Source organism: Chaetodon auriga, chromosome 23 (genome assembly GCF_051107435.1).
Source record: "Chaetodon auriga isolate fChaAug3 chromosome 23, fChaAug3.hap1, whole genome shotgun sequence".
Classification (NCBI taxonomy): Eukaryota; Metazoa; Chordata; class Actinopteri; order Chaetodontiformes; family Chaetodontidae; genus Chaetodon; species Chaetodon auriga.
In genome coordinates, this window is record NC_135096.1 from 9,763,806 (window position 1) to 9,791,028 (window position 27,223).

At 43.0% G+C, this 27,223-nt stretch overlaps 1 protein-coding gene across 3 annotated transcripts in view; it reads left to right on the forward strand.

Moving 5' to 3' along the window:
* mgat5 (alpha-1,6-mannosylglycoprotein 6-beta-N-acetylglucosaminyltransferase) overlaps positions 1–27,223 on the forward strand; it is a 90,137-nt gene that overhangs the window by 8,826 nt on the left and 54,088 nt on the right. For all 3 annotated transcript variants that reach the window (XR_013076203.1, XR_013076204.1, XM_076723504.1), the window contains exons 2-5: positions 3,164–3,645; positions 8,714–8,878; positions 22,936–23,012; positions 25,482–25,571. Coding sequence is in view for 1 of the 3 variants with exons in the window: in XM_076723504.1 (XP_076579619.1) it covers positions 3,405–3,645; positions 8,714–8,878; positions 22,936–23,012; positions 25,482–25,571 (573 nt within the window). In the remaining 2 variants the exon portion in view is untranslated. The remainder of the gene's footprint in view (positions 1–3,163; positions 3,646–8,713; positions 8,879–22,935; positions 23,013–25,481; positions 25,572–27,223) is intronic.

Sequence of the window (27,223 nt, forward strand, 5' to 3'; positions counted from 1 at the left end):
AGGAATTGAGACAGTACAGTATTTATCTGTGCTTTGTTAAATGCATAAAAAGAGATGTGTCCACACAGCAAACAAACATAAGCATTTGTCTTAAATGACTTAACAATTATGGTGTGTCATAACCTGCTGTGAGATTCCAGCCCTGTTGGAAGCTGCTTGCAGCTGTCTCTGACCTATTTATGAGGCTGATGGATGTAAGGTGAAAAGAGTCTTTTGTGCGGCTGCCTTTTTGTGTTTCTTGTGAACGGGGGGATGAGTTTCAGCTGACAGTTCAGCGTTGATATGGCCGTCTTTGCTGTTTTTCATTCCGACCACTGACCGCTGAGATGATTTAATACAATGATTAATGTGTGGACAGGTGAAAGGCTTTTCGTTCTGCGTATTACTGAGTTTCCTGCTGTGTTGCGCGCATGCACGTGGCAGTGGTCCTGACCTGGTTAGAGCTGCTTTGAAAGAGCATAAGAGCGACGCAGTTCAAAAGCAAGGCTGCAGAAATCCCCTCCCCACACTTTGCCTCATTTACAGCTACAGCGGTTGAATACAGATGAGAGAACATCTTTCTTTATTGGCTTGATTGCATTCTGGAAAGTTTTTTTGTCATTGGTGGTGTTTTTCTTGTTGCAAAGCCAGAGGCATTTGTTTAGCTGTGCATAGATTGCCTTTTGGTTGTGAGTTAAGACTTGTTGAACTATTTAATAACTTCATAAGTGCCGCAGGACTTTCTCATTTTGCGTTACAGGAAAAAGTTTTGATTGTTTTGGCAAAATGTGTTATCATTGGCAATGTTGTATTCAATCAGCAATACAGATAGCAAGCAGGACACAGGCTTTTAATTAGCCTGGGGGGCTTTACTCTCACAGATCTATGAAGCTGCTCACATAGTGGAGAAAAGGGAATAGTGTAACAGCTTAAAATGTGATTTTTGTTTTATTGACCCTGTAGAGGCCATTTGCACAGGCTGCTTACTGGCACGCAGTTGGACTTGGAGTAAAGGTTTTGTATGCATCTTGGAGAGACAGACACATTTATATCTAATCAGCATCTGGCTAGAAACTGCCTTAAACCACCGTTGGAGATGGTTTGAACAGTTCTATCCAGATCTGTCTACAACACACAGGGCTACCGTCTAGTTTGTGCCTTTTATCATTTTAGCATCCAAAGAGTTTGTGCCAAAATCAGTCTTTGTTGATACCACCTGCTGTTTTTAGTGCTGAAACAGTTAAGTGGTGTTTCTTTTGCATGCCTACTCATATCGTTGACGGTAGACATATGAGAGGAAATGAGGAGAGAAACAGATGGGAAATGACATCAGCATCAACATCAGCCAGATCTCAACTGCGGATGTTGTGGTTCACGGTTGGCACCTTTCCCCCACAGCCACCAGCATGCCACAGCCATCACAAATTTTGAGAAATCATGTTATTCTCCAAGACAAATATCAAGACAAATATCAAATTTCCTCTTCCCCAAAATGTGATGATTTGCAGCTTTTGTTTGTTTTATATAATTGAAAGTTGAGTATCTTGGAGTTTTGGACCACTGGTTTGTCAAAGAAGCCATTTGTCAACATTACGGGCTCTCACAACTTGTGATGGGTGTCTCATACTATTTTCTGACATTTTATAGACTAAATGATGAACAGTTTAATCAAAAATTAAAATAATCATCAGTTTTACACCCACTTTTACTCAGAGTTGCTGCTGGGAACAGCAAATAAAGTCGAGCTTCATTTCACCTTGTCTGTGACCTTTGTTCTCTTCCAGATTTATTTCCTTTAGTGGGAATAAAAGAGTAAATCTTTGACACGTGCTCTACCACACGGTCCAAGAGGGACATCTTCCTTCGTTTGTCTTGCAGAAAACCCTGTTGAACAATTGGCAAGAAAAGAAAACGTAATACAGACAGGGCATATATTTAAAATTCAGTTTGTGTTTGCTTGTCAGTCAGGAAGATAAATTGTAGGCTATCCAAATGTTTATTTTTTGAGAGAACTATAAACCCTCCTGCATAAATTCCATACAGCCCCATCAATCATGAAGATCACACTGTCTGGGTGAGACGAGGCTCCTCCGTGTAGCCTCTCCTTCAAGAGTCAGAGAAGCATTAAACTTTAAATTACCTATCTTGTTTTTAACCAGTAGTTGTAAGTATTCTTGCATAAAGTCTGTATTGCCTCCACGCCAGACATACACCACCACACTCTATGCACTTATTTCTCCTTTGTGAAAGAGAATATTTTAGTTGGATGTGGCTCTGTACAATATGTGATATCAAAATTCAAAATTCATCCATTATTGACAGAAGTGAGCTGAAGTTTTTCCTGCGAGCTCATCCTGGCTCACTGCATACCTCCGTTGAACCTCTCCCATCTAGTCCAATTGACACATTTTGGTGTGTCGCCATCCTGCGTGCATACCGTAGGAACGGCCACACAGCGACTTCCAGTGTGGGCACAGTGTCCCTCTGTGCTGTGTGGTCTGCTGCAGTTATAAACTGGCTGCTCTGCTTAAAGTAACAGGCTGGAGATCTGTCCTGCGCTCGCGTCGAATACCCCCACTCAGCCATGGCTGGTGCCCCATTCTCAAAAATGCATTCAAATGAACTTCATGATGCAGACCCAGAGCAGCTCTAAACTCATGCTTTATCACATCTCGTGTTTAGTTTTTGACTTTCTTACCCTTGCCATGCCACCCGTGCATTACCACATATAGCAGGACAGAAGGCTTAGTCATGTTTCTGCCTGAATGAGATTACTGACCTCATCTTAGTGCTGGAACAATTATGGTGATCAAGTAATTGTTTTATTTATTTATTAAGGTCAAATATGAAATATCCAGTGTCAGAATCTGTCTTTTATATCAAGATAAATGTAATATTTTTTGGATGTTTTGGGTGGTCAGACAAAAGGAGCCATTTTTGATTTAGATTTTGTCTTGTGACTTGCACGAGGCCCTTTTTCACTATTTTCACTGTTACTTTCTCCAGTTTATTCTGAATAATGATTAACAGTTCTGACTCACTGTCTAATTATCAGTGTTTTTATCGTAATCATGGACATGCAGGATTGGGGTGGGAGAGGGAACTCCCTCATTATCTGTGTTTCAGAGACCAACCAATTAACCACTCATCTCTCTTTCCTCTCTGTCTGTCTTCTCTGCGGCAGGATGCAGCAGGGCGGACTCGGTCCACTGAGATGTTACTGAGCGATGAGGATGGGTCAGGGAAGGAAATCACGCTGGTGAGGCAAACAAGCCGTGCACCACCACCACCGAAAAACGACTGCAACTACACAGACTGACACGGCCATGCCCCACCTGCCCCCCTGATTCTCCTCCCTGACCTCTGCGCCTTCCCTTGGTCAAATCAGAGTCACAGCAGCCCGGCAACCCCCCTGCCAAGTCAGCATGGCTACACCCTTCCTGTGGAAGCTGTCATCCCAGAAGCTGGGCTTCTTCCTAGTCAGCTTTGGGTTCATCTGGGGCATGATGCTGCTGCATTTCACCATCCAGCAGCGAGCCAGCCATGAGAACAGTGCCGTGCTGAGGCAGCAGATCCTGGACCTCAGCAAGCGCTACATCAAGGCCCTGGCTGAGGAAAACCAGAGCGTCATGGACGGGCCCTATGTGGGCACCATGACGGCGTACGGTGAGTAGCCAGTTCTCGAGCTGCAGTTCACATAATCCAGAGGTTTTCAAACCGTGATGTGGGAAAGACGAAGTGACCTGCTTTCGCAGACAATCGTATGGCTGCTGTCCTGAACAGATTTCTTTCTTTTTTCCTGCTGTTAACATAGCATAGCGTCATTCATTTTAATAAGATCACTGCCAAGCGAAAAAACAGCAAAAGAAGTATCCTTTAATGGAGTTATGATGTAGAGTCGATCTTAGCGTTCCTCTTTTTTATATCTTCTTAAAATTGGATCGAATGATTCCATTTGTCTACCTCTTGAGCAAGCACAACATTACCTATCTTCAAGAAAACACGTCGTGGGAGATTTACCGCTGATACAGCTGCATCGGAGCATAATACTGGAATAGTATTGGTCCAGAAGAGCCATCAATAAGTTATTCATGCCATTAATAGACCTGTATGGCTCGATGGGAGGCTTCATTAGAAACCTGAGATTGGAATTGATTGTTCTCTAATGCCCAGAGAAACAGCAGGATACAGTAAAGCTCCAGGAGATTAAATCAGCTCCCAGAGAACATAAAGAAGACGCTGAAGTACGCAAAGAAACAAGTACAATACTCGCTGAGCATTTGAAGCTGCAGCATCCAGTTTTTTCTTTTGAAGGCGCATTGAGCTGCTCATGTTTATTTGAAGGCGCATGCAAACATGCTGTGAATGTCAGCCTGCTATGTAGAATACCACCTTACCCGAACTATTGTCAGTGCTGTACTTTTTCCATTCACCTTAACAGCAGTGCTCGAGCAGCTTGGAGAAAATCAAACCTCGACATCTGTGCATAGTTAATATCACTAATGCGTAATTCGGTATGACCTTGTATTAATAACTCAAGATGAAGAGTGGTTCAGGTTCGTTTGTACAGCTGTACTTCCTCAGACATATACTGTTAACAGATGTGATGAACGTCTGAATATTTCCCTCTAACACCATCCTGAGTTTCCAGGGAACGGTGTGCAGTCCAGTTTGTTTGGTTCCCCTATGTGATGGATATATTTTCTCGTTGCTGTCGGGTCTACAGCACAGTCTGCTGACCGCCGTCCAATATCACATCAAGATCCATTTCATATCCTTGATTAGATAGGGAGGCAGCAGGATACTTTGTGCTTCCTGTGTTCACTCACTTGGTCAATGATTTGCCCTGATACGACTTGTAATGAGTTTAAGGGGAAATAGGGTTTCCTCCTTTGCGACCCAATAAATGACCCATAAAATCTTAATGCATCTGAATCTAATATTGTGCCTTCTGAATGGGCTGTTTGGAGCACGGTTGGAACATTGCTTCGTTAATTAGGGCTGATTGTAAGAAAGACCTGTTGAAAAGCATGAAATAAAAATGTCGACATTGTAGGGATTTCTTCATGGGTCCACAGAACTGAGACCCTACCCGGGATTCGAGTTGAACCGAGTCCAAATTATACTCAGGGTTTTACTGCCATGGGTCCTGAGTGTGCGTGTCATTATGTCTAATACCTGAGCCGGCATGAATGGATCAAAGCATCGTGAGTGCCAGCTCTGATCACAGGAGGTCAAAATTCATTTTGGAATTGCTTTGTTTGCCATTTGTTCTCAGGACACTGTTATTATATTGCTGCACTTTTGAACCACGGCTCTTTTTTAAAGTGATATTGCATCGTGCAGGTGACGGTGTCGGTTTTCTCTCGCCACCAGAGTCTGTTTAGGATGACCACATTCTGGATTGGGTCTGACTGTGCTTGCACTTTGATGGAGTCGAATATCATTGATTAATTATAGATTTTCTGGCGATTGAATAGATTCCAGGAGTCAACCTGTCAGTGCTGCGCCTGAAACGTGTTTCTTCCTGAGGTCATACTGTCACACCGTGTTCTTCCCCATAAAGTGATAAAGATATGATCTTTTCCCTTCCACCCTTCCTGAAACTGAGCCATGCAGCTGGGAGTGACCACCCACCTGACAACACCCCTTGTTACCACACAGCTCAGTGGATTTCCTTTATGGTGTACACACACACACGCTTGTCCTCTTGGCCTTCCCCGTAGGGAAGATACGAGAAAACAGAAGAATCCAGCTAACAGAGCTGGGTGTGGCGTAAGCTTATATTGCAGGTCTAATCCTCTCCGTCCTGTCTGGGGTGGAAGGTCATCGTGAGCTCCTTCTATTTCTGTCTGCTCTTTGTTATATTACATCGGTAAGATATGGAGACTACTGCTAGGCCTGGCTGAAGCCTTTCAGATGACAGCAAACAATAAGGATCACCGATGAATGCCTTGGGCTTATGCTCCCCTGTAATCACTCCTTTTTAATGCTCACGGGCTGAATGAAAAATCCCAGGTCACTGGGTGTCCAGATTGTTGTCTCCGATGACATTATTATTAAACGCAAAGTTCAGTCCAGTGTGCTGACCGCTCAATTTGTTTTGCAGCTGTGTCACCTCCCTAAGAAATATTGAGACAGGCAGAAATGTGTCCCGAGGTATGCTATTACTCATCTGGTTACCTGGCAGCAGTGTTAATGTACAGAAGGACAAGTGGGAGCATTATTCTCAGCACCATGGATGCTTTTCTAACACACTGGCTAATGCAGGCGTCGGGCTCAAATTAGAACAAGAACATTTTTATTCCTTCAGTTTCACTTTGGATGAAATTGGTCATTAGTTGATATGATGTGATTTGAATCTTGACTTTCAGAGAAACCTACAGAGACTAGACACCCCACAGATAACGATGTATTTCCAACAACATACGCAGATTACAGACAACTGTGCACCTGTTATGAGACAAAATAATCTCAACTCAAAGGTCCACGAACAGACATTTTTTTGGTGAGAGGCAAAACATGCAATATCCTCATTTTGTTGACATTGATACATATTGATTAATTTAGCTGAAGCGCGGTGAGATTTGTGCATATAAGGAGCCAAAAATCCACAGCGGCAACACTGTTTTACAATGTTTAACTGTCCAATAAAAACATGGAGCTTAAATTTGCCTTCAGCCAAATCAGTTGGCAGCAACAAATGTTAGATTTCGACTCTTAGACCAAAATTTATCCTGCAGAAGTTGATATATGTTATGTTGAAAATACTACAGACCATCAAAGTCTCTGGTAAATAACCAAAGAGCCAGCCGAGATGAGACCGTTCTTACTGGGATGGGCATGGCCAGTCATCCTTGGAGCAGCCTCATATCTCCTAAAACGTTGAATAAAATGTTCCAATCAGCGCTATTTTAATAATAGGACCACATATTCCAAATGTAAATTGGTAGTTAATCGCCTGAACAGTTTTTGGACAAAAATGAGCAGTTAGAAATGAAGTGAAAATTTGTGTCGCTCGAAATCTTGGCCAATTAACATCCATACAAGTTAGGTCTTAAAGTCTCGATAAAACAGAAAAAAAGAACACTTCGAGTCATTTGGACTGTGCCTGGCTCAGTGTGGCCTCTGAATCGAAACAGTGCTTGGGCTGTGACTGAAGAAGTATAATCACAAGTACAGAGAAGAACACAGGCTGAGAAAGCCCACTGTCTTAATCTATTTAGGAAAAACGCAGTGCCTTCTTCTTACAAGGTTGGTAGATTAGTTGCCTTTTAAAAAGATAGTCACATAAAGAAATGAAGCCAGTTATATGTATGATTTTCCTATTGTGAAGCATGTTGATATGAGCGAAGGTGGGAGCTGAGATCTTAAACAGGCTGGGTGAATCTCTCTGATGTACAGCCTCAAGTCAGTGGGCACAAGCATATGTGCCAGAGGTGAACAGAGGAGGGCATTAACTCTGGGCTCACCCTTTTTTTTCTAATTATGTTCAGCCCAATAGCTTGGCAGGGCCGCTGCTCCAAAGCTTTCCGTTTGGTTTCTTCCCGGTCTCGCTGCGCCGCTCCCTGTGCATCTGCTCCTGCCAGCACAAGGCTCGCCCAAATCAGACAAATGCTCTGGCGTTTCTCTTCACACGAATCAGGCTGGTGTGCTCTGCCAGGCCTCGTTGTGCCCTTGCCAATCTCTCTGACGTGATGAAAGCTGGCGTGTCAAATGCATCACGGCGAGGGAGAATGCGGCGCTTGTATGCGATAGACAAACTGCAATTATCATCATCAGAGGAAAGCAGGCGTGATGCATTGGGGATCGCTTCTGCACGCATAAAAGTCAAGTCATTGATAAAATCATATACTTGGAGTTTTATGATTATGACAGAGCTCTTTGCTGTAGACAAATGGCATGTTGCTGATAAGTGGCGTTGTGCTGTATATACCAGTTTCAGCAGCTTGGAACACCTTCCCATTTCTGTGTAAATGTCATTGCAGTCCCTGCAGGCTACAGTATCAGACAAATACCACAATAAAAAAAGCCATGCCTTAGCATTTTGAATGTATGCCATATCCTTCTCATTACTGGTTAGAATCCCTGCTGCCCGTTCTGCCATTAGCTGTGTCCTGTGCACATAGATGGTCATGAAAAAAAGAGATGCCCACAGAAAGGCAAAGACCCAAATTAAACAGTAAGGTCACTCACAAAGACGCCCCAGCTCCAGTTTTACATTTAAACGAGCCTCAAGCTCACTGCCTGAAATCCAACGATTGGTTGTAGTGGGACATGAAGGGTCCCCAGTTATACATTTTCAGACACACTGTAGTTGAGCAAGATTCATGCATGTATTCACTGTAATGCTTAGCTGGGTGATAATGAAAGATCTGGAAGCTTTTTCATTGAATGAACTGCTCAGTTAATCAGATGCAGATAGAAATCTCTTTAATAAGTCTCGTGCTCTCTTCAAAACGTTATTGAACGCGTACAGTCACTCTGATGCTGATATTGCACAAGACTAAAAGCTACTGGTGTATATTTTCTCTTCCTCATACCACACATTTTATGTATGAATCTGCCGCCACTGTATCATGGTTTGTTCATGAATAGGCAGAAAACGGTGAGTGTACAGCAAGCTGACAGCAGAGAAATAGGTGCAGGAATAGTGCTGCATCTCTTGTCAGATATTCCAGGTGTTTGGTGGAGAATTTAAAAAAAAAGAAGTAATTCCCATTCTTACTTGCAGATTTGAAGAAGACCCTCGCAGTGCTGCTGGATAACATCATGCTGAGGCTGGGCAAGCTGGAGTCCAAGGTGGAAAACATCTACAATGGCACGGGGGGCAACCTGACCAACAGCACCAGCACTGTCACACCCAGTGCCACAAACTCCGAAAAAGTTAACGTGGCAGGTAGGTCTTGCATTTTTTGTTGTTACTTTTGAAGACTCAGAAGTATTTGTGTGCTGTTTGTGGTGGGGCAGCGTCCCAAGTCTGGATCAGTATACCAGACTCATCCTCTTAGAAGAAGTTGGAAAGCCATTATTCCCATGAACTGAAAGTCATGTATGGGCAAGTTTCTGCCGTTTCTTCCTCCAGAGACACCCTGTTATTCAGGGTATGAAAGTGCACAGTAAGCTTATCGTAGCTAAGACCAATTAAAGAAATGATGAAGAGCTGATTGTGGCTGTTTTCTCTGACCCTCGTTTCATATCAAAAATTCCCACACTGAAAAACATTCCCGAGCCATACAACCAGCTAAAGTCTGCCAGCATTGCACAGTGCACACCAAGCACTTTATAGGACCAGACCGCATCCTTGGACATAATTCAAATAAGGCCTCCGTTCACGCTGCATGACCCTTTTATTAGTTTTCATTGATTTTCCTGCCAGCTTTCAGATGATGAATTCAGCCCAGTTGAGGCAGCGAGGTGTTGGTTTTTCTGGGATCCTGGGACTTGCTCTCAGTTGTTTGCATAGCATTAAACAGTAGGAATGTGGAGTCTGTGCTCTGAAGCAATATATGTAGACCTGTATTAGACTGATTGAGTTGTTCACATTTGAATGGATCTAATCCTAAACACCGCTGCTGCACTACCATTTATTGTTAGATGTTGAGGATGCCTTTGTAACTTTTCCATCAAAACCAAAGAAACACAAAATTATGTGTAAGAATACATAAAAAAGAAAATAATGGAAAAAAATCAAATGGTTAAATAAGTCCTTAATTAATAAAATGACTTTTGGCAGCCAAGTCTCCTCAGGCAGCCTGTACGTGTACATGTGTTCACACTGCCTGGGGACCCTGTATACAAGAGTTGGTTCTCTGTTTGGTTTCAATCCGGCCATTGTGGACACCAGAGAGACACATTAATCTCATATACCACATCGAGGCACTCTTGGCTTTAGCTCCTGTGTTGTAGAGTGATAGCACCTGGACCTGTGACACATGTCAATAGACCTGCAGTGCCCTGTCCACTTAAAACTTCCAGCGCTACCCCCGAGAGACAACATTTGGATCCAGAATGCAGGTCAAGCTGACAAAGCGGCAACCGCATCTCTCTTGGCAATGAACTAAAGACCCCAACACTCCAGAGTCTCCAGTGGAGCATGTCTCCTGTCTTGGAGTGGGTGGCAGGCAGCGCCGTTGCCAACTCCGCTAGTGCGCTTCTCTGACTGGAAGGCAATTACAGAGATAAGTATCGGGACAGTGAGGGGAACACGCCTGGCTTTCAGAGACGCTGCTATCAAGATGGAGCTGAGCAGCAGCCCAGGGACTGCACTGTTTTCACCTCGATTGTATACATTTTCATTGCCAAGGACTGTGGTGTGTTAAACCATCGCAGAGGAAGAGGGCGCAACGAGATTTAAAGTGCGCCAGTGAAATCGCATTTGAACAAGGATAGAGAAGAAAAATGGAGTAATGGTGTTTGTTTGTTTCATGTATTAAGTTGAGGGTGATTTTAGGCCGAGTCCACACGTGCGTGGATATTTTTCCTTGTGACGACAGCGTGTGCAGTCATCTCCTTTGTCTATGATGGTGAAGCGAATGCCTTTTCCACTGTAGGGCCTGACCTCTTGTTACAGGTAGACCAGTAATAGATGTTTTTCAGGCTTCTGATTGGCCAAAATGGTTGTAAGGTTAGAGTTATATCACCACCTCTTGGTTCGGCATGCTCTCGACAACACTGCGATTGTGTTTTTACATTTTCATGTGGACAGATTTTTTCTGAAAAACAATGCTTGTGTGGACATGATTTTTTTGTTTTTTGAGAATGAAGGAGGAAAAAACCCAGTTTAAAAACATGTCCCTGTACAACTGAGTCCTCATCACACGCAAATCCGATGTTTTCCATCTCTTCAAGCTTCAGTGGACATTAAAATGACATCCTTTGTACACATCATAATTACTTTGTCTGCTTCCACCACGCTTCATTTTGTTTTAATTGATAGATCACCTCAGCCAAGTGTAAAAACTTTTGCAATATTTTTATCAACAAATGTTGTTTCCACTTTTTTTTAAATACACAAACTGAAGATGCACGTAAAAACAAGGTGATGGAAAACACTTGTACTGTTCAGTGGAAATAAATCAATGCACTTGAGTATGTGAAGGTTGAATTGGGCCTATTATATGACAGAAACCCACAAACACATAAACATACTGTATATACACTGTGAGGGTGACAATGCAGTCTAATTTGTTCCTTTCCTTTCTTTCTGAAGAGATTCACAGCATCTTGATTACATTTTTTCCCCTCATGCTATCTAAAATCCCACATTGCACAAATATGGTTGAGGCTATTTTGAAAGAAAAACATTAATGAATAACCCAAATGTTCAGGGACTCTTCCCAAAGCCTCTGATGATTTACTTATGGGGCTGAAATGACAAAAATCTGAATATACCGTGAAGCCATTGTGGCCTATAGATTATAGACTGGATGACCATTTCATCAGAAACGGCACAACAAAGCCTCTTGCTTCACACTGAGCCTCATGTGTGATCAGCGTCGTCCAACTTTTCCTCCGCTTCTTCCTGCCGCTGCTGTGAACTAACAGCTGTGCGCTCTTTGTGGAACATTGCTGCTTTCTTGTGATTGGTCATCTCACAAAAATGTCGCCTGTTCTCATTGATTCACAGCCACACTCTGTTGTGTGCGCTGTAACAACTGCATTGAAAAAAAAATAACGCATGGTATTAACATGCCTAGCTGCATGTGTGTGCACAGGAATAGCTTTGGGTGCAGTTGCATTTAGCAACAGAAGCCCCTTATAGAATCAAAACAAGTCGATCAGGCCTTGATTTCTGCTCAGCAGGAGGCAGATGGGACGCGGTCCAACAGCGGTCTGTGACGCCTTGTCTTGCCATGTCTCGCTGATGTAGCTAATCAACCTCCCCAGCAGTGTTTCATTTGTGGGCCAGCCTGTGGCATAGAAATGTAATCTTCTCCTTCACACACAAACACCCAGGCGCCCACCCAGGTGGTGATTTGCAGCCTTCTAACAAGACCCTCGCTTCCCTCTTTCTCCATTTTGTTCCCTCTATGATGTATTACTCCTTGCGTTTAAAGTTATCTGTGTCCCTTACATCTCAGCCACGCTGCCAGTGACATTTGGCTGATTTGTTGCGTTCCGTCTTTTTGACACACTTTGCTTTTTCCGTAAACAGAGACCTGTGCTTTCACAGCTCAGGGCATCTTCACTGCTTTGTCCTTTTCAGCTATTGATCTGCTTGCATCTCTGTTTGCAGTTCCCAGTGAAAGATGAGATCTGAGGTCTCAGTGTTGAAAAGGTAAGGGACAAAGACGAGGTTTCTGCTGCGGATCGGAGGTGTCTTGGTTACCCTCGTGACTAATGGTGGTTTTCCTGCAAAGCCTGAAAAATTGAATCTTCACACAATCACCATATAGTTACCATTTTAAGGCTTGTGGGACTCTTGCTGATTTAGAGTCTGTGGTCTCCATTATGTTTTGGGAGGCCTGTTTACTTCTCGGTGTACAGATCAATACTAATCAAGTACACACGTACACACAAAACCCACTCAGTGCTAATAAGTTGCTGAGAAATGCCGTCTGCTCCCACACACTTTCAAACACTTGTATAAATTCTGGCACTCATCACTCTACAGTTTAATGTAAATTTTTGCAGCAGCATATAATTGAAAGCAGAATTGGAATGACTGGTTTTGCAGCAGTGGCGATTTACTGTGTAATTTGTAGTGTTTTATTTTCAACTTTCTTCACCTTTCTTGTACTGCAGCAACAATAGACAAAGTTGTTGAAGGAAGAAGTAAATTAGAGGAATTATTTATGTCCATTTTTACTTGCAAATTTAAGTTGTAATCCCTAAGGTTTTTAGCCCTGGTTGATTAGGCAGGGTCAGCAGTGACAAATACAAAGTGTTTCCTGCGGCTGCTTCACAATAAAAGCCACTGTGTGAGGGCGTTAGATAAAATTGCACTGTATTACATACACGTCAATCCCTTGTGTGTGTGAAGGCAGTTTGAATCCAAAACTCCAATGGCGACCTCTGCCACTAAGTGCTAAATGCAAATACACTGAATGACCATTAAAGACAAATGACCATGAATACTTTTAAAAATGGAGGTTGAGTTCATGAAAATCTTCTGCACAGTCAGCAGTCGGAGAGAGGAGAGGAGGTGTTTCTCAGCTTCAAAGCCTCCACATCTTACCTGCCTGTGTGAGAGCTTGACTCGACACGGCAGAGAGGACTGAGCCTCTCCAGGACTTTCCAACAGACAAGCGCAGGCAAGCTCCACCACTGCGACTGAACACGTCACAGCAAAGCTAACCACACACACACAAGAGTGAATCTGCGCCTGTATCTTGTGTAGTGCTGTTGCAGGTCCCTAGAGGCCCCTCCCATATGGAGTTCATCAGATCTTCTTATAGTTGTGTTGTAAACAAACAGCAAGAAAGTGCAGAGAGTTTTGCTCTCATTAGGTTGTCTGTGTGGCACTGCAGAGAGCCTGGGAATGCCCCCTGAGGCCATATTGACACGGCTCAGGGAATCATCACTCATTTATCTTGCACACGTTAATGCTTAAATCACACCACTCCTGAAAGTAGAATTTAGAAACACTCCCAAACCCCCAAAAATGTTAGCAGAAGAACGTTGTCCAAACTTGTATGAACATATTTTAATTGTCACTCCACAGCCCTGGTAGGCGTTGTTGTTAAATCTTGGAGACGGAAAGGTAAACTGAGAATAAACACTCACTCTATCAGCACCCTTCTTCTCATTTATGCCCTTCATACCAGAAATACCAGTATGATTGCAGTTACTGTTTGACACTGAGCAGTTTCACTTATATTTAAGATGTTTAAGATGTTAAATTTCAACTTGCGTAGAACAAGAGCAAGGATCAAGACAAAGTGGTAAAAACTATCCAGAAATAGACTTCATGTCAGAAATGTAAACATAGAAGGGGTACCAGTTGGTTTAGATTTACATTTGATTGCTTTACGCTTCTAATGAGCAACTGGAAGTCAGCAGAGCCATTTTCATGTTAAATCATGACAAGCATAATGCAGAGCAGAAGCTAATTCCACTGACCCAATTGTTGCAAGGGGCACTGCTCTTTAGCATGGATGAAATTTTGCAGGTGAACCAAAATTAAATTACACCAAAACTTTTTTTTTTTAATCAAAATAACACATGCTGCCTTTAGCCAGAGGTAACCTGAAATCATATTAATTAATCTTATTAAATTTTGCAATGAATTTGAAAACATGACAACAGTTTTTTAATAACATTTGCTATCACTACAAATCAGCCCTATTTGTATTTCTTCACCGCACACTTAGCAGGTTTGAATGTAGTTATCTTGACTTTAATTGGTTATTTGATAGCAATAATAGCTTTGAACACTGACACGGGCCCTTGACACATTACCAAGCGCAGTGATTTTTGCAGATGGCTGTTATTTCTGTCATTGGACTGAACTCATTTATTCCTTGGCTTGTGAAATAAAGATTAGCAGCATTGATACTGCAGTGTTTTTCAGCGAAACAAAGAATCAGAACTAGCTGCAGCGTAACAATGCTCATCATCTGTAAAATCAATTTGAATCAGTCAAATCACAGGTGAGCTGAGGCCACTCCAGGAAAACACAGATATATCCATACAGCAGGGCCCTTCCCCACCACATCCACACAGCACACACACATTCTCTCCCTTTCCTCCCCTCTCCCCACAGGCATGCTTGTCCCTCTTGAGGTTGTGGCTGATTGAGGAGGCAGGGGTGGGATGGGAGGAACATCTGGCGCGAACACACCATTGGCTGGGACACGTGCACCCCACTTTTTCACCATCTCACTCTCAGCTAATGTTTTCTCTCCCTCCGTAGTTGAAGTCAGTGATTGTTTAACAGAGCCTCCACTGAAATATCAGAAACATTGTGCAATTTCAGGGTGTGTTTTACATAACAGCTTCGGTGGAAACCCCAGCGTTAACAAAGCAAAGGAATAATATATACCATTCTTTCCCCCGTACACTCTGTCTCTTTGTATTCTTTGTGCTGCTCTCTGCATACTGTATGGCTCTGCTTCTCTTTGTATGCTGCACTCCATCTCCATCTGCGTCCTCCGTCCTCCATTGTCTCCTCTTTCTCTTCACCAGTGTTGTTGTGGTGGTTGAAATCCACACTGAAACACGCTCACATGTGATCATAATATACACAAAATCCACAGCCCCTCCAGCTTCATCTTACATTCACTGCAGATAGTTTTTCTCCAGGCGATAGTGGGAGGATCCAAATCAGAGGATAGAGCAGCAGATGCAGGCGCACTGGAACCGAGAGTAGAATGCAAAGATGTATTTGCCCACTGACTGACACGTGTGAGTAATGTCACACACCTGTCCGTAGATGTGTCAGAGGCTCACACATGCATTCACACTTTGCAAGGAGCTAAAGACTGGCAATGAGATAATGTTTTTGGTTGCGCACTATGCAGCTCTGTGGCTCTCGGGCAGCTTCGCAAATGACAACATGCAGAATATTTTCAGCCTCGCTGCAGTGCCGGTGAGTTAAACTAAAGCAGGCTGAGCATTTAGTCGCCTGGCTGTTTACAGGAAATGCACATGTCTGGCAGGTGACTGAAAATGTTTACCTAATTTGTGCCTTTCAGTGGAAATGGAACATTTCGATGAAACCTGAATGTAGTTGTTTTCAGTCCAGAGACAATTTTGACTATTCTCTGTTTTGTTTAAAGCCCCTCTCATCACAAAAACATGTTCTTGGGCAACACAGCACTCAAAGTCCAGCGTGTCTTAAAGCCGAAATCCACAGCTTTCCACCATTTGTCACAAATCAACAGTGGAACATTAGTCATAGCTCTGCAATGATGGGAGCTAATCAAGGCTTTCTGGCCGCCTCATGTCCTTGCACTGCTCTTGGTGCAAAATCTAAATCTTCCACTTGGATATTTTCAGAGAGAACAGTGGGCTGATCACATTGCATCGAGCACAATAGGGAGATTGATTACGGCCAGACAACAGACGCTGTGCTCTTTGCAGCAGAGGAAGGGAGAGAAAGAGGAAACTGGACTTGCGCTGGTGAGCGGGGTTAGATGGGGAAATTTGGATTTGGTTTTTTTGCCTCCAGGACTTCACTGTGGAACACTTGTGTGGACCAGAGGCGCTGCGAGACATGTGTTTTGACCAGCTCCAAACATGTGCCCCTCATGCTGGGAAGCCCCTCTGGTGTGTGTTACACTGCTGCGTGCCCTCAGGTGGCAGGGCCTAGACCAGTTGTTTTCAGTGAGTTTGGGTAAGATAAGATTTGAAGGTTACGCTAAGATAGAATGAGAGGAATAGTTGGGCTGAAAAGGTGCTGCGTGTTGTCACTTGAGCTGTTTTCATGCTCTGTCCTTGTCCTCCCCTCAGATGAAGTGATAAAAGTAACAAGATGTCATTGAGAATTTTTTTTCTAGGGCATGTGTAAAGAAAATCTGACGAGAAAAAAAAAAAAAACTAAATCTCTGTCTTTTGTCGGTATAACGAAGCAAGATTAGATGGAAATGGATAACCTGTTCCTGAGCAGCTTCAGTTCAGACGAGACATTTTAGCACCGCCATTCTCAGTTTGCTACAGTATCAAAGTCATCCAGCCGTAGTTGTCTGTACATTCATGTGTACAGTGCAAACAGGAAGTGGTAACGACTAATTTTAATAGTGCCACTTTGCTAAAATGTAAGAAAATATAGGCAAAAATATCATTGAACCCTTTTTGTTTCCATCCCCCTGTGCTTCTAAGGAGACAGGGGGGTACTGACCAACCTACTCGCTGGAAAGATGCGGTCATCATTCAGACACGGACAAAAGTACGACGCTCACAATGAAATGACAAGTACAGAGAAATAGAGACATTTTCATGCATCAGTAAAATCACTTACTGTGGTTATTATCCACTGATAGAAGAAACAGTTTCTTGCACAGCCAGTTTCCACTGGACAGGCCTTCTAACAAACAGAGGGATTGTAGTTTACCTCACTAACAGACCCGTGAGTCAGCTGCACATTCATTGTTTTTATTAGGGAAAACAAAATTTGCTCGTTGCTAATTAGCCCGGCAAATTATTTAATGTAAATCCAACATTTTGCTCTCATGCACCCTGTTGGTTTTTCTTCTCTTCCATTCTGGCCTTTTTTTTTTGTCTTCCTTTTCCTTTCTGCTTTGGCAGCAGGAACAGTCATTATGTGACAAAAAAGCACCAAAATGTCACCATGGAAAATAACACTGAATGTGTTGAAAATGTCAGCCGTATGTTTAAAAAAAAGAGGCTAATATAATAATCTCATACATTTCGTCATTCGGTGTTAGTGGGGTGATTATCTCTCCATCTTCTCTCCACCCGCACAGCTGGTGGGGCGACCGTCCATCAGCCAGCCTGCTTTCTGTCTAATTGATGAGCTGCCGCAGAGGTTCACACACATGAACTAAACACACACAAACTCACACTCTGATACCTCTGCTTCTTCTCGCAAAGTGCATCTAAAATTAGTGTTTCTGAGCCAGTGCATCAGAGGACACGGAGATGTGGAAAGCTGCACTTTTCACCCTTGAATTTTTTCTTTATGTTTTCCAAGCTTTCACCACAGAATTGAGCACGAAACTTTCTTTATACAGCACATTTCATTCCAGGTGGAAGCACAATGTCCTGCACAGAGTGTGAGCTACCATGGAAATTTCAGCTGCGAAAACTAAATCACCATGGTGACGCTTCTCACTTTAAACCACATTTGTTCATTGCTGAGTTTTCTGTTAAGAAAACTGTATTGTCAAGAACCCGCTGCATAATTGGTGCAAAGCCCCCATCAGTCAGTATCAGGCTGACTTGGTTTCCACTGACCAGATTTTGCTACTGACGCTGGGCGCTGGCAGATTTCATGTTTTATGAGAGAACGTACGCTTCAAAATGCATCAATGAGGGCGAGAGAGACGGGGAAAAGAGAACGACACGAGAAGAGAAAGAATAACACAAACCAGATGTCCTCAATCCAATTCTGGAGTTGTCAAATGTCAGATTACCTCATGGACTTGGACAAACACACACACAGGGAGGGAGAGGGAAAAATAACCCTGTGTATGTCTGTGTGTGTGTGTGTGTGTGATATCACTTGTTCAGAGATGATGCTATTTAAGGGCTATCAGATGGCCAACACTGTGTGCTAGGAACTGGCTAATAGTGACCTCAGTACTGTGAGAGGCTCTTGGACGTCTTATGCAACTCTGAATGATCTCATCTGTTTTCTGCCTCTGGTTCTCTGTACATTGCAACTCACTTCCTCATGCGTATTTTACCTCATTATTTTTACTTTTATATGCCGTTCATCATTTATTTATATCATTTGACCTCATGGCGTTGCCTTTTGTGACCTGCCTTTAGTACATTGTCAAAGGGAGTACTATTTGAGGAAGGTTTTTCATGTTAGCGGTGTGTACTGTTTGTGTTCCTCTGTCTTGGTTTCTTTGTTCCTATGTGTGCTAGACAGAGGTGTGGTTAGGTGCTCGGCTTATTGCTACATATTGTTCCCTGAGCGTGTCAGTCACACCTCATGTGACCCTGCTCAGAGTCACATTGTACATCTGATAGCAAAGGTGCAGCTGCCTCGGTGTGCTTATGTCTATCTGTGAATTTTCCTGGTCTGTAAAGGCCCAGCCAATGCTGCTAGACGCTCTGCCATTGTGTGTTTCTTTAACCATGCCATGCTCAGCTTTAATGTATCGCAGCTAGTGATTGGAGTCGCTTTGTCTAAACTGAATGTGAATGAAGTGGAAGAAGCAGGTGAAGGGTTTGGACGGATTGATGTCCATCCATATTGGAGGTGAACCACAAAGAATCGGCTCCCTTTTCTAACAGCACCACCTCTGCTGTGTTTGATTATGAAGCGAGCTATATTTAGCTGCTCCTTGGCAGCAGCTTCTTCTGCTTGATTAAAGCTTGGAGAAGATTTGCCTGGTGGCTTTGGCACTCTCTGGCTGACTGGCTGAATGACAGTGTGAATGACAGGCCGCCTGGTCGGTTGGTTGTTTGGTTGGTTGGTTGGTTGGCAGACCGACTGGATGACTGGGCGTATGAAGGATGAGATTACAGCAACTCACTCCACACTTTGCAGCTCTTGCATGCTGCACAAGACAGCCACTTTACCAAACAACAAGTCAGGTAGGCAACACTACACAGCATCGCCACAGTGTGATTTATAGAAAAACACACAAAGGCAATGAGAACAAAGGAGACAGAGGGACATGCTGGGACAAGAACAGCAAGCGTGCATGGATATGATTGTAAAAGCACGACATTCAGGACACATGTATGATACATGTTTGGAATTTCTCAATGTTAAAGCCTTTAAAATTAGCTGTCTCCATACCAAGGGCGATGCAATACTTCTTTTTACCAAATATTGATTAGATGTGATCTCATGAAATATCTGAGCAGCAGCTAAAAAAAGAGAAGCTGCTTCCTGTTTTTGCTCACCGCTCTTTGCTCACGACAAATGAGAGAGAGACAGATGAGAGATAACAGAGTCGTCACCGTCAGAGCTTAGCGAATTCTGACAAACCAGTTGTCAGAAGGGAGATGGCCACAAATGCAATCAGTTCATTTTTCCCTTTCACGCACTCAATTTTTACTTTCACAAGCAGCAAAATGCTCACATTGTCAAGCCCGGCTGTGGTGAAGTCCAGCAGCACTGCAGCACTGGCAGGCCGAGGTGGACGAAAGACAGCAGAGATCATTTTGAGCCGCTTTATTTTAAAGGAAAAATGAACACTTTCCTCGTGTTTCTCATATGAAAACTTTTCCATTGTATGTCTAAACCTAGCCATTGGGTGCACTGGTAATGGAAACGAAATCGTGGTGACATTTGATGTTCGTGTCGTCCGTTTGATAAGAATTAATCATTTCCTGTCTTTCGTGCAGATGGAAATGATCGTACATTAGATAATAATGGGGGGTTTACATTATACATCTACTGTAACACACAGCACAATAACAACATTTGAGCCAGGATTCAGCATCTGGAAGGAGCAATAAAGAACTATCAAGTGCATTACTGATCCAACCCAGGGGGACAAAACACCCTCTGCAAATTGTCCACCTGTTGAGCGCTTTAAAATCTGACAAGTGATTTTCGACATAACTATTAGACACACAACCACTGTTAGTGTTTGACTACACAAAATGATAAAAAGTCTTAAATGTGCACTTATTATTTTTTTTGTTCTTTTTGAAATCCAGACTAATTTATTGTAGCTCACATTTGGTGACTACAGCTCCATTTTCTGGAAACTTAAATTACTTTTAAAATTACTGTTATTATACTGAAAAATGATCACCTCATTCAAAGGTATATTTAGTGTTGACTACAGTGCTGCAGAGTTTCTGACTTCATGTCGATAAGGTTGTGTTGCTATGCAGTCTCTTCTGACAAAGGTGAACATATCAGATGTCATGTAAACTGCTCCTGTTAACAGCTCTCGAGGCTAAAAGTTACGTTAGCTGACCTTATGTTATCTAATCATTGTTTCACAGACTGACGGGACAGGCTGCCGCTCAGCTCTGGTTGCAGATTAAGGTGATTAAGATGCTGTTATAGAGAGCTGAAAAGTATCGGCCAGTGTCAGCTGTAAACATGCAGGAGTGGAAAAGTTGTTTATTGACAGGAAGACATTTAGCTTTTTGAACAGCTCAAAGACACAATCCTCTCCATAGTCTTAAATGTCAAGACCATGCAGAGTGGCATTTCGTTACGTTATGTACACCAGCTTACAAATAACATTTGCCGTTTGGCTCACGAACTGAATTCACGTTAACTGACTACAGATGATAAAATCTTAACATGTAAAGCCTGACAACAGCGTTGATCCTGCCCTACATTGTATGGGCGCAGAGGGGTCACAGTGATGGGAAATTTGTGGTTTAAGAGCGTCCTTCTTGCAGGGTAGCTCTGCAGCTCAGACCCTTATCCAACCATATGTAGACTAGCAGTGACTGAAGCAGTGGATGCATACTTGTTGGTGGCTTTCCATGGAACTGATGATGTTTTCAGTTGCTGTACTCTGTGGCATGTCATCGCCGCCCTTTTATCTCTCATTCTTCCCTGATACAGACCGCCGTGGGATCGAGCCAAAGAGAGTGTCAGCGAAATATGTTTTTCACACTAATCTTGGTGTAGAAGCAGCACAGAAAGAGGGAGAGAGAAAAGTTAACCATCAGAATATCCGTTTAGTGCAGCAACTTGGTGCAAATAAACAGAATTGACTCTGAACACCAGAAAGGAGCCTTTCCTCCACCCTCCACCCCGACAGCAGCCTGACCCAGTGCTTGAGCCGATGATTAGCTTCATACACACACCTCAGTAAACACACACACCATCCTCCTAAAACACCACACACAAACACATTACATCAGTCTGATGTTTGCCTCTAAGCTTTTATCTATTCACTGCACAGTCCTCCACGATGCATTATTTATATTTTGGCTATAAAGGTCAGTGGTGATGACGTTAACGTCTCTGAATGGGGAATATCAAAAATGTGATTATATGGAAGGGAAGCCTGCACGCAGGCCTTGAATGTTAATCCTATGGCGATATTGAAAGCAGTGTGGAGAAAATATCAGAGTGACTCCCTCCCCCACTGCAGTTGCAGGAATTTTGTTTATTGCAAAAAGAAAAAATGTCTTAAATACCTCTCGACCTGTGTTTGCATCATTGTGGACTCGACTGGCCCAGCTCTCGGCTCTCTGTGGTTTCCGTTGTTATGGAGTTCAGATTGCAAAGCCAAAGGTGATCCTGTTGGCTGACAGTCATCCCCGACCACAGAGAAATGGGCAGTCTCCAACTGTCATTACGAGACTCATATAAAGATGCAACTGATGTGACGTGCTGCAGCTGTACCGCTTGTTGAAAGCAGGTGTCGGTCACCTGGTTTGCATACTGGGTTTCTTCTTCTGTCCTGTTCTGTGTCGCTCTGTTGCTTTGTATGTCGCCTTGTTATTTCACAAGAGGAAACGCATGAGGACGTTCCCACTTCTAAACCACAGCTGTCATCAAGCAGATGCTCTCACCTTTGCCTTAAGAAAACAGCTTTAAAATGCCATGTCATCTGTCTGCCGGCGTACCTGTATGTCTATTGAGCTGGGATGCAAATTGACACCATTGAGCAGCCAAATGACCTTATGTCTTGGCCAGAGGAAGGCAGTTTTTTCTACGAGCTGCTTATGTACAAGCTGCTTTGGCAGGCAGCCACTTCGTATATTGAATGTTCCTTTCAGTCCTAAAGAAAGCTTGTGAGCTGTGATAATACTGAAAAGAGCAGGTTACTACTCTATGTTTCCTGTGAATCCAACATGCATAAAGAGGAAATCTGAATGCACCTGTGGGAGTGACGAACTCAGCCACGAACAATGAAAACTGCGATAGAGAGAGCGACAAAAGGAAAGGGGAATAAAGAAATCTTGGTGTTATGGTCTGGGCTAGATGAATGTATGACACAGCTGCAGTGGCTACAGTTCACTCCAGTGGATTTTCATGTGTTGTGAATGATTGTCCAATAGAGCTGCTTGTCGTTAAGGTGCATACTGTGCATGTGTTGCCACTGGCATCCTGTTGGCTCACAGTGATTCCTAACTCTAACCTCACAACTGCAGAGATTCTCTGTAAATCACACATTAAGATGTAGAAATCTAATCAGTGAACTCTCCCCGTGCTCCTCACACAACCACCCACCCACACGGATTCTTCTTCCTCTCTCTTCAAACATCTGAAGGGAAAGGCTTTGTGAACTGTGCATGTTCCTGAAATGGTAATGTTTGCATCCGCCTCACCTCCAGTGTTAGGATCACACATCCTGTTAAAGCTACAGACGGTTAAAGAATTTTGGAGCCGACTGACTTAACCTTATCGATTTTTCTCTGTCTTTCTCCTCCTGTCTCTTCCTCCAGACCTCCTAAATGGTGCCCAGGAGAAGTGTGAGCTGCCTCCTTTGGAAGGTTTCCCTCACTGCGAGGGCAAGCTCAAGGTGAATCACACATGCTGTACACTCCACTCCATCCTCTCCATCTCACTCACTGTCTGTCTGTCTTTCACACTGTTTTCATATGTGTGAGTAAATGAGTGTGAAATGAGTAAAGGGAGAACTAGGTTGGTAGTCTGAGCAAGAAAAGTAGCACCAGCAACTGAAACTGTAAGTACATGAATGGAAATTGTAACCAGATGCCCACGCTGTTTGACTGACACACGATCTTCTGGGAAGAGCAGAGCAAAAACACCACACGTATAAACAATGATTTTGTTTATTATCACCATAACATTGGAGCCTCACGAGTGTTAGGTATTAAAAATTCCCAGATCGGATCTTCTCCCTCGCTCACGTCATTGCATTCTGGGGCTTTGCAGCTAAAGCTTTACTTAGTCTGGAATGATCAGACGATTATGAGCTGAATCTTTGCAAATTTACGGTAGATATTTTCGTCAAAGTGGCATTACCGAGTCAGCACTTCTCATCTTTTGCTTGTGCAACATTACACATTTATCATATCGCTGTTTCTTGTGGGCAAAGGCTTACTTTAAATGTGCATCAGTAAGAAGCCTTTAGCCTCTTCTTTTAAGATGTGTTTTTATGATGCTGCTTTACTTCCAAGTAAATATAGATGTAGAGGCATTTGACCTATTTAAAGATACCCTGTGGAGTTTTCGTATAAGCAAACAAATGTATGTTTACATTCAGTGTGTCATACCAGAGCTAATTGAGTGTGTCTTTGAGGCCGACAAACATGTTAAAAACATGTCTGTCCAGCTGGGTGTCTTCTTCTTCTCTGCCTGACACACTGCTACATTTCTTGGCACATTACTGCCACCAACTGTTGATCAGTGTAGTCACGTGAAACTGGCTTTGCAGTGCACTTATGCACATGCACGTGCTTCCTTGTGCGCGTACATGAGGTGCAAACAAATGTGAGACATAATTGCAGTCTGACCTGACGCACTATCTATTGATTGATGTATGACCAATGTTCATTCATCTTAAAGGTGTGGTTTCATTGACCAACACCTTGGAAAAACAGTACAGTTACAAACGCCTATACAGCTCCAGAGACACATGCAGGAAAATCTATGGACAGACAGGTTTAATTTCACGTTTCGGGACAATGGGGCCCAAGTGAGCCCACACACAGATGCAGGTGCACACACACACACACACAAATGTATGCACATTTTCATTCCAATGTGTCTGTTTTTCTGTGCATGTGCGGGTCTCCCTGGAGCTGATAGGGCCCTATCATACACACCATCTGCTCAGCCAGTCCCAATCCTCCACTGATACTGTCAGCGTTTCCAACTGGGCGCCAGCCGATGCCAAAGCTTGCTCGACACACTCACACCAGCACAGCCACACTCACACAGAGTACACGAGCCTGTTTTCAGAAAGGCATCAAAATTCACTTAACTGGTTTTCCACAGTAATTTTACTGCGGGTACACAGTTTGTAACATCTGACAAATCCATTTTCTCAGTTTAAAGAGCCTTTCAGTTGTCATTGAAACAAATATAGTACAATCTTCATGCCTTCACTATCCAAGCGATTCTGATCCAAGCCCATCTGCCAGGTCTCCCCTCTGTGAACAGCTTTGAAAATTCGATTTTAGATTTCCCCGTGTGCTGCTCCCTTAGGTTACTGTAAGTCAGCATGCATGATGTGCTCGAGCCGATGAACTAAGCAGGATAGCTGTCAGTCCACATCTTGGCTCAGCAGCCCGTCCACTTTGCATGTACCACAGCGTGTCATTCATGACGGCCCATGGAAATCTGCCTGCCAGGGATCTGATCTTCTGAGAGAAGACATGGAGGAAATGTCTCCTTTTGGTTTTCACTATTATTTATTTTGGAAAATTTATTGAGGATGCATGTTCTTCCGCTGTAGTCAAGAATGCCGTTTTCACATCAATTTATTTCCACACGAGAGCCACTCCAACCTCACTCTTTTCCTGTTGGCCACGGAGCAGTTCCACTGGATGACTTGCACATGTATTGGATGAAAGGGAAATCATCTCCTTCATTTTCAAACCCTAGATTTTCCCTAGATATAGACGTGACGGCTTTTAATCCTGCTTCTCTAACCTCTGAGCCACGAAAAGAGCCTGGACCGTTTCCCTGAGGACAGTGAAAAGTAGATTGGTAGCTTGTGCTATAGATTTTTGCAATGGTGCGTTATGTATTCTGTCAGCATCTCAACCTGCCTACACGCCACACTGACTGGTGAATTTCAGCATCAGCCTGATTTTTCTTTTTTGTGTCTATTCAAAGAGCTCCATTATTAGAATGAACACAGCTCTAAATGACAGTTGTTTGGCTCCCAAACAGCTGCTGATAAGTCACAGAGGGCTCATATGTTTTACAGATATTAAAGTTTGGTGAGTGGAAGGGGTGATTTGGGTGAAAATACACATGGAGCTCAGATGTGACCTTTCCTTTTCCTCCTCTTTCCCAGTGGATGAAGGAGATGTGGCGCTCTGACTCCTGCTACGGCAACTATGGTGTGGATGGATCTACCTGCTCCTTCTTCATCTATCTCAGCGAGGTGAGCCCTGTGTGTGTGTGCACGTATGTGTGTTAATCGTGCATGTATATTTCAGGTTCATGAAGGTGTCAGATTTGCGAGTGTGCCTAAAAAATACTCAACAAATACCTCTATTTTCCCCACATTTTGAATATTTCCCAACACACTGGGAGTATTTGACTGATCACAGCATCAAGAGGCACTTCTTACATGTGTGTATTAATAGAGTGCTGCAGGGATGATGCATTTTTGTAGGCCAACCTGGCTCCCTCGAAAAAAAGCCAATGGGATCCTTCATTGGATTTTGGATTTATTGCAGAAAATAAACTCTGAGAAAAACAACAGATTCAGATATTTACAAGTTCTGTTCAGCAAAATAATCTTCCCAAATGAACACCGATTTCTGATGTGTAAATGCAGTTGCCAGAAGCACCACTGAGCCTCCTACTACACGATACACACTTTACTATAAGTTGATGAATCTGCATGTGGCAAAGAGTGTAAGCGTAAACACCACGAGGCTGTAAACCAGCGAGTAGATGAGTTTCCTTGATCAGTGTGGTGACATCTACTGTCAACTTGCGTAGCCTCTTTTAGACATTTGTTATCAACTGCCGTTTTTAAGGCATGTAAAAGCTTCAAAGTTCTCAAGTAGGGTATTCACTGACATGTTTTATGTCGAAGAACAAAACGTGCAAATCTCTTCAGAGCTTATTCCAAGAATCTAACAAAAAATCTATGAGGGGGACAAAAAAAAAAAAAAAAAAGCCCAACCCATTGACTTTGAGACGGGGGAGCTGAAAGTGCTAATTCATTTTTGGGTTGTAGGAGTCATTCTTGCGCCACTGTGTAATGCTTGAGTATTGTAGGTTTCATTGTTCATTATTGGATGTTTGACTTTGCTAAATGGTGGAGAAACGATAGAACAAAGGTGCAGTCACTAGCCAAATTTCCATTCAAATGAAGTGGAAAATTGAACTGAATTTTCCTAAAATCTGCAAAAGACCATGCAAATGAATGCACTTTCTTGCCAGCCAGATGCCATCAAGTAGCTGAAGAAGGCACAATGAGATGAACCTCAAATAATGAAAAACATGATGGACATTTGGCATTTATGTTTATTTAATGTTCGAAGTTGAAGACTATTATTTTCTCCTCAATGGTCTACAAATACTTGTCTCGAAACAACACACATTTTAGATAAAATTCATCTGCTAAACATAAATATATTTATGTTTTTAAACCAATTAAACCAATGAAAAGACCAAAACCTAGTTTCTTAACATGTTCGTCTGTCTGTCAGTGCTTTTGGATTTTCCCAGGGATTTGTTGACAATGAGAAAACTGTAGAATATCCAACTTATCCCTTTAACTTCCGTATAATACGTCCGTGTCAACCTTTAAGAATGCATTATCAGTGGAGCTCTATTTAGTCACAGCAGTACAGTGCATACAAGAGTAGAGGAGCATACCGGGACAGACAGCCCCGAAAAATTGACGGTTCAAAGGCAGAGCACCCTGACAACATTCCTGTAACCTGAGAAAGATCACCGAAGAACGAATGGCTAAAAATAAGATAATAAGAGAGGTAGACAGGATTTCATTTTTAATGAGAGCAAATTAGAGTGTGTTGAGGAGGATGATGTGGAAGAAAGAGGAGATGATTCAGTCGG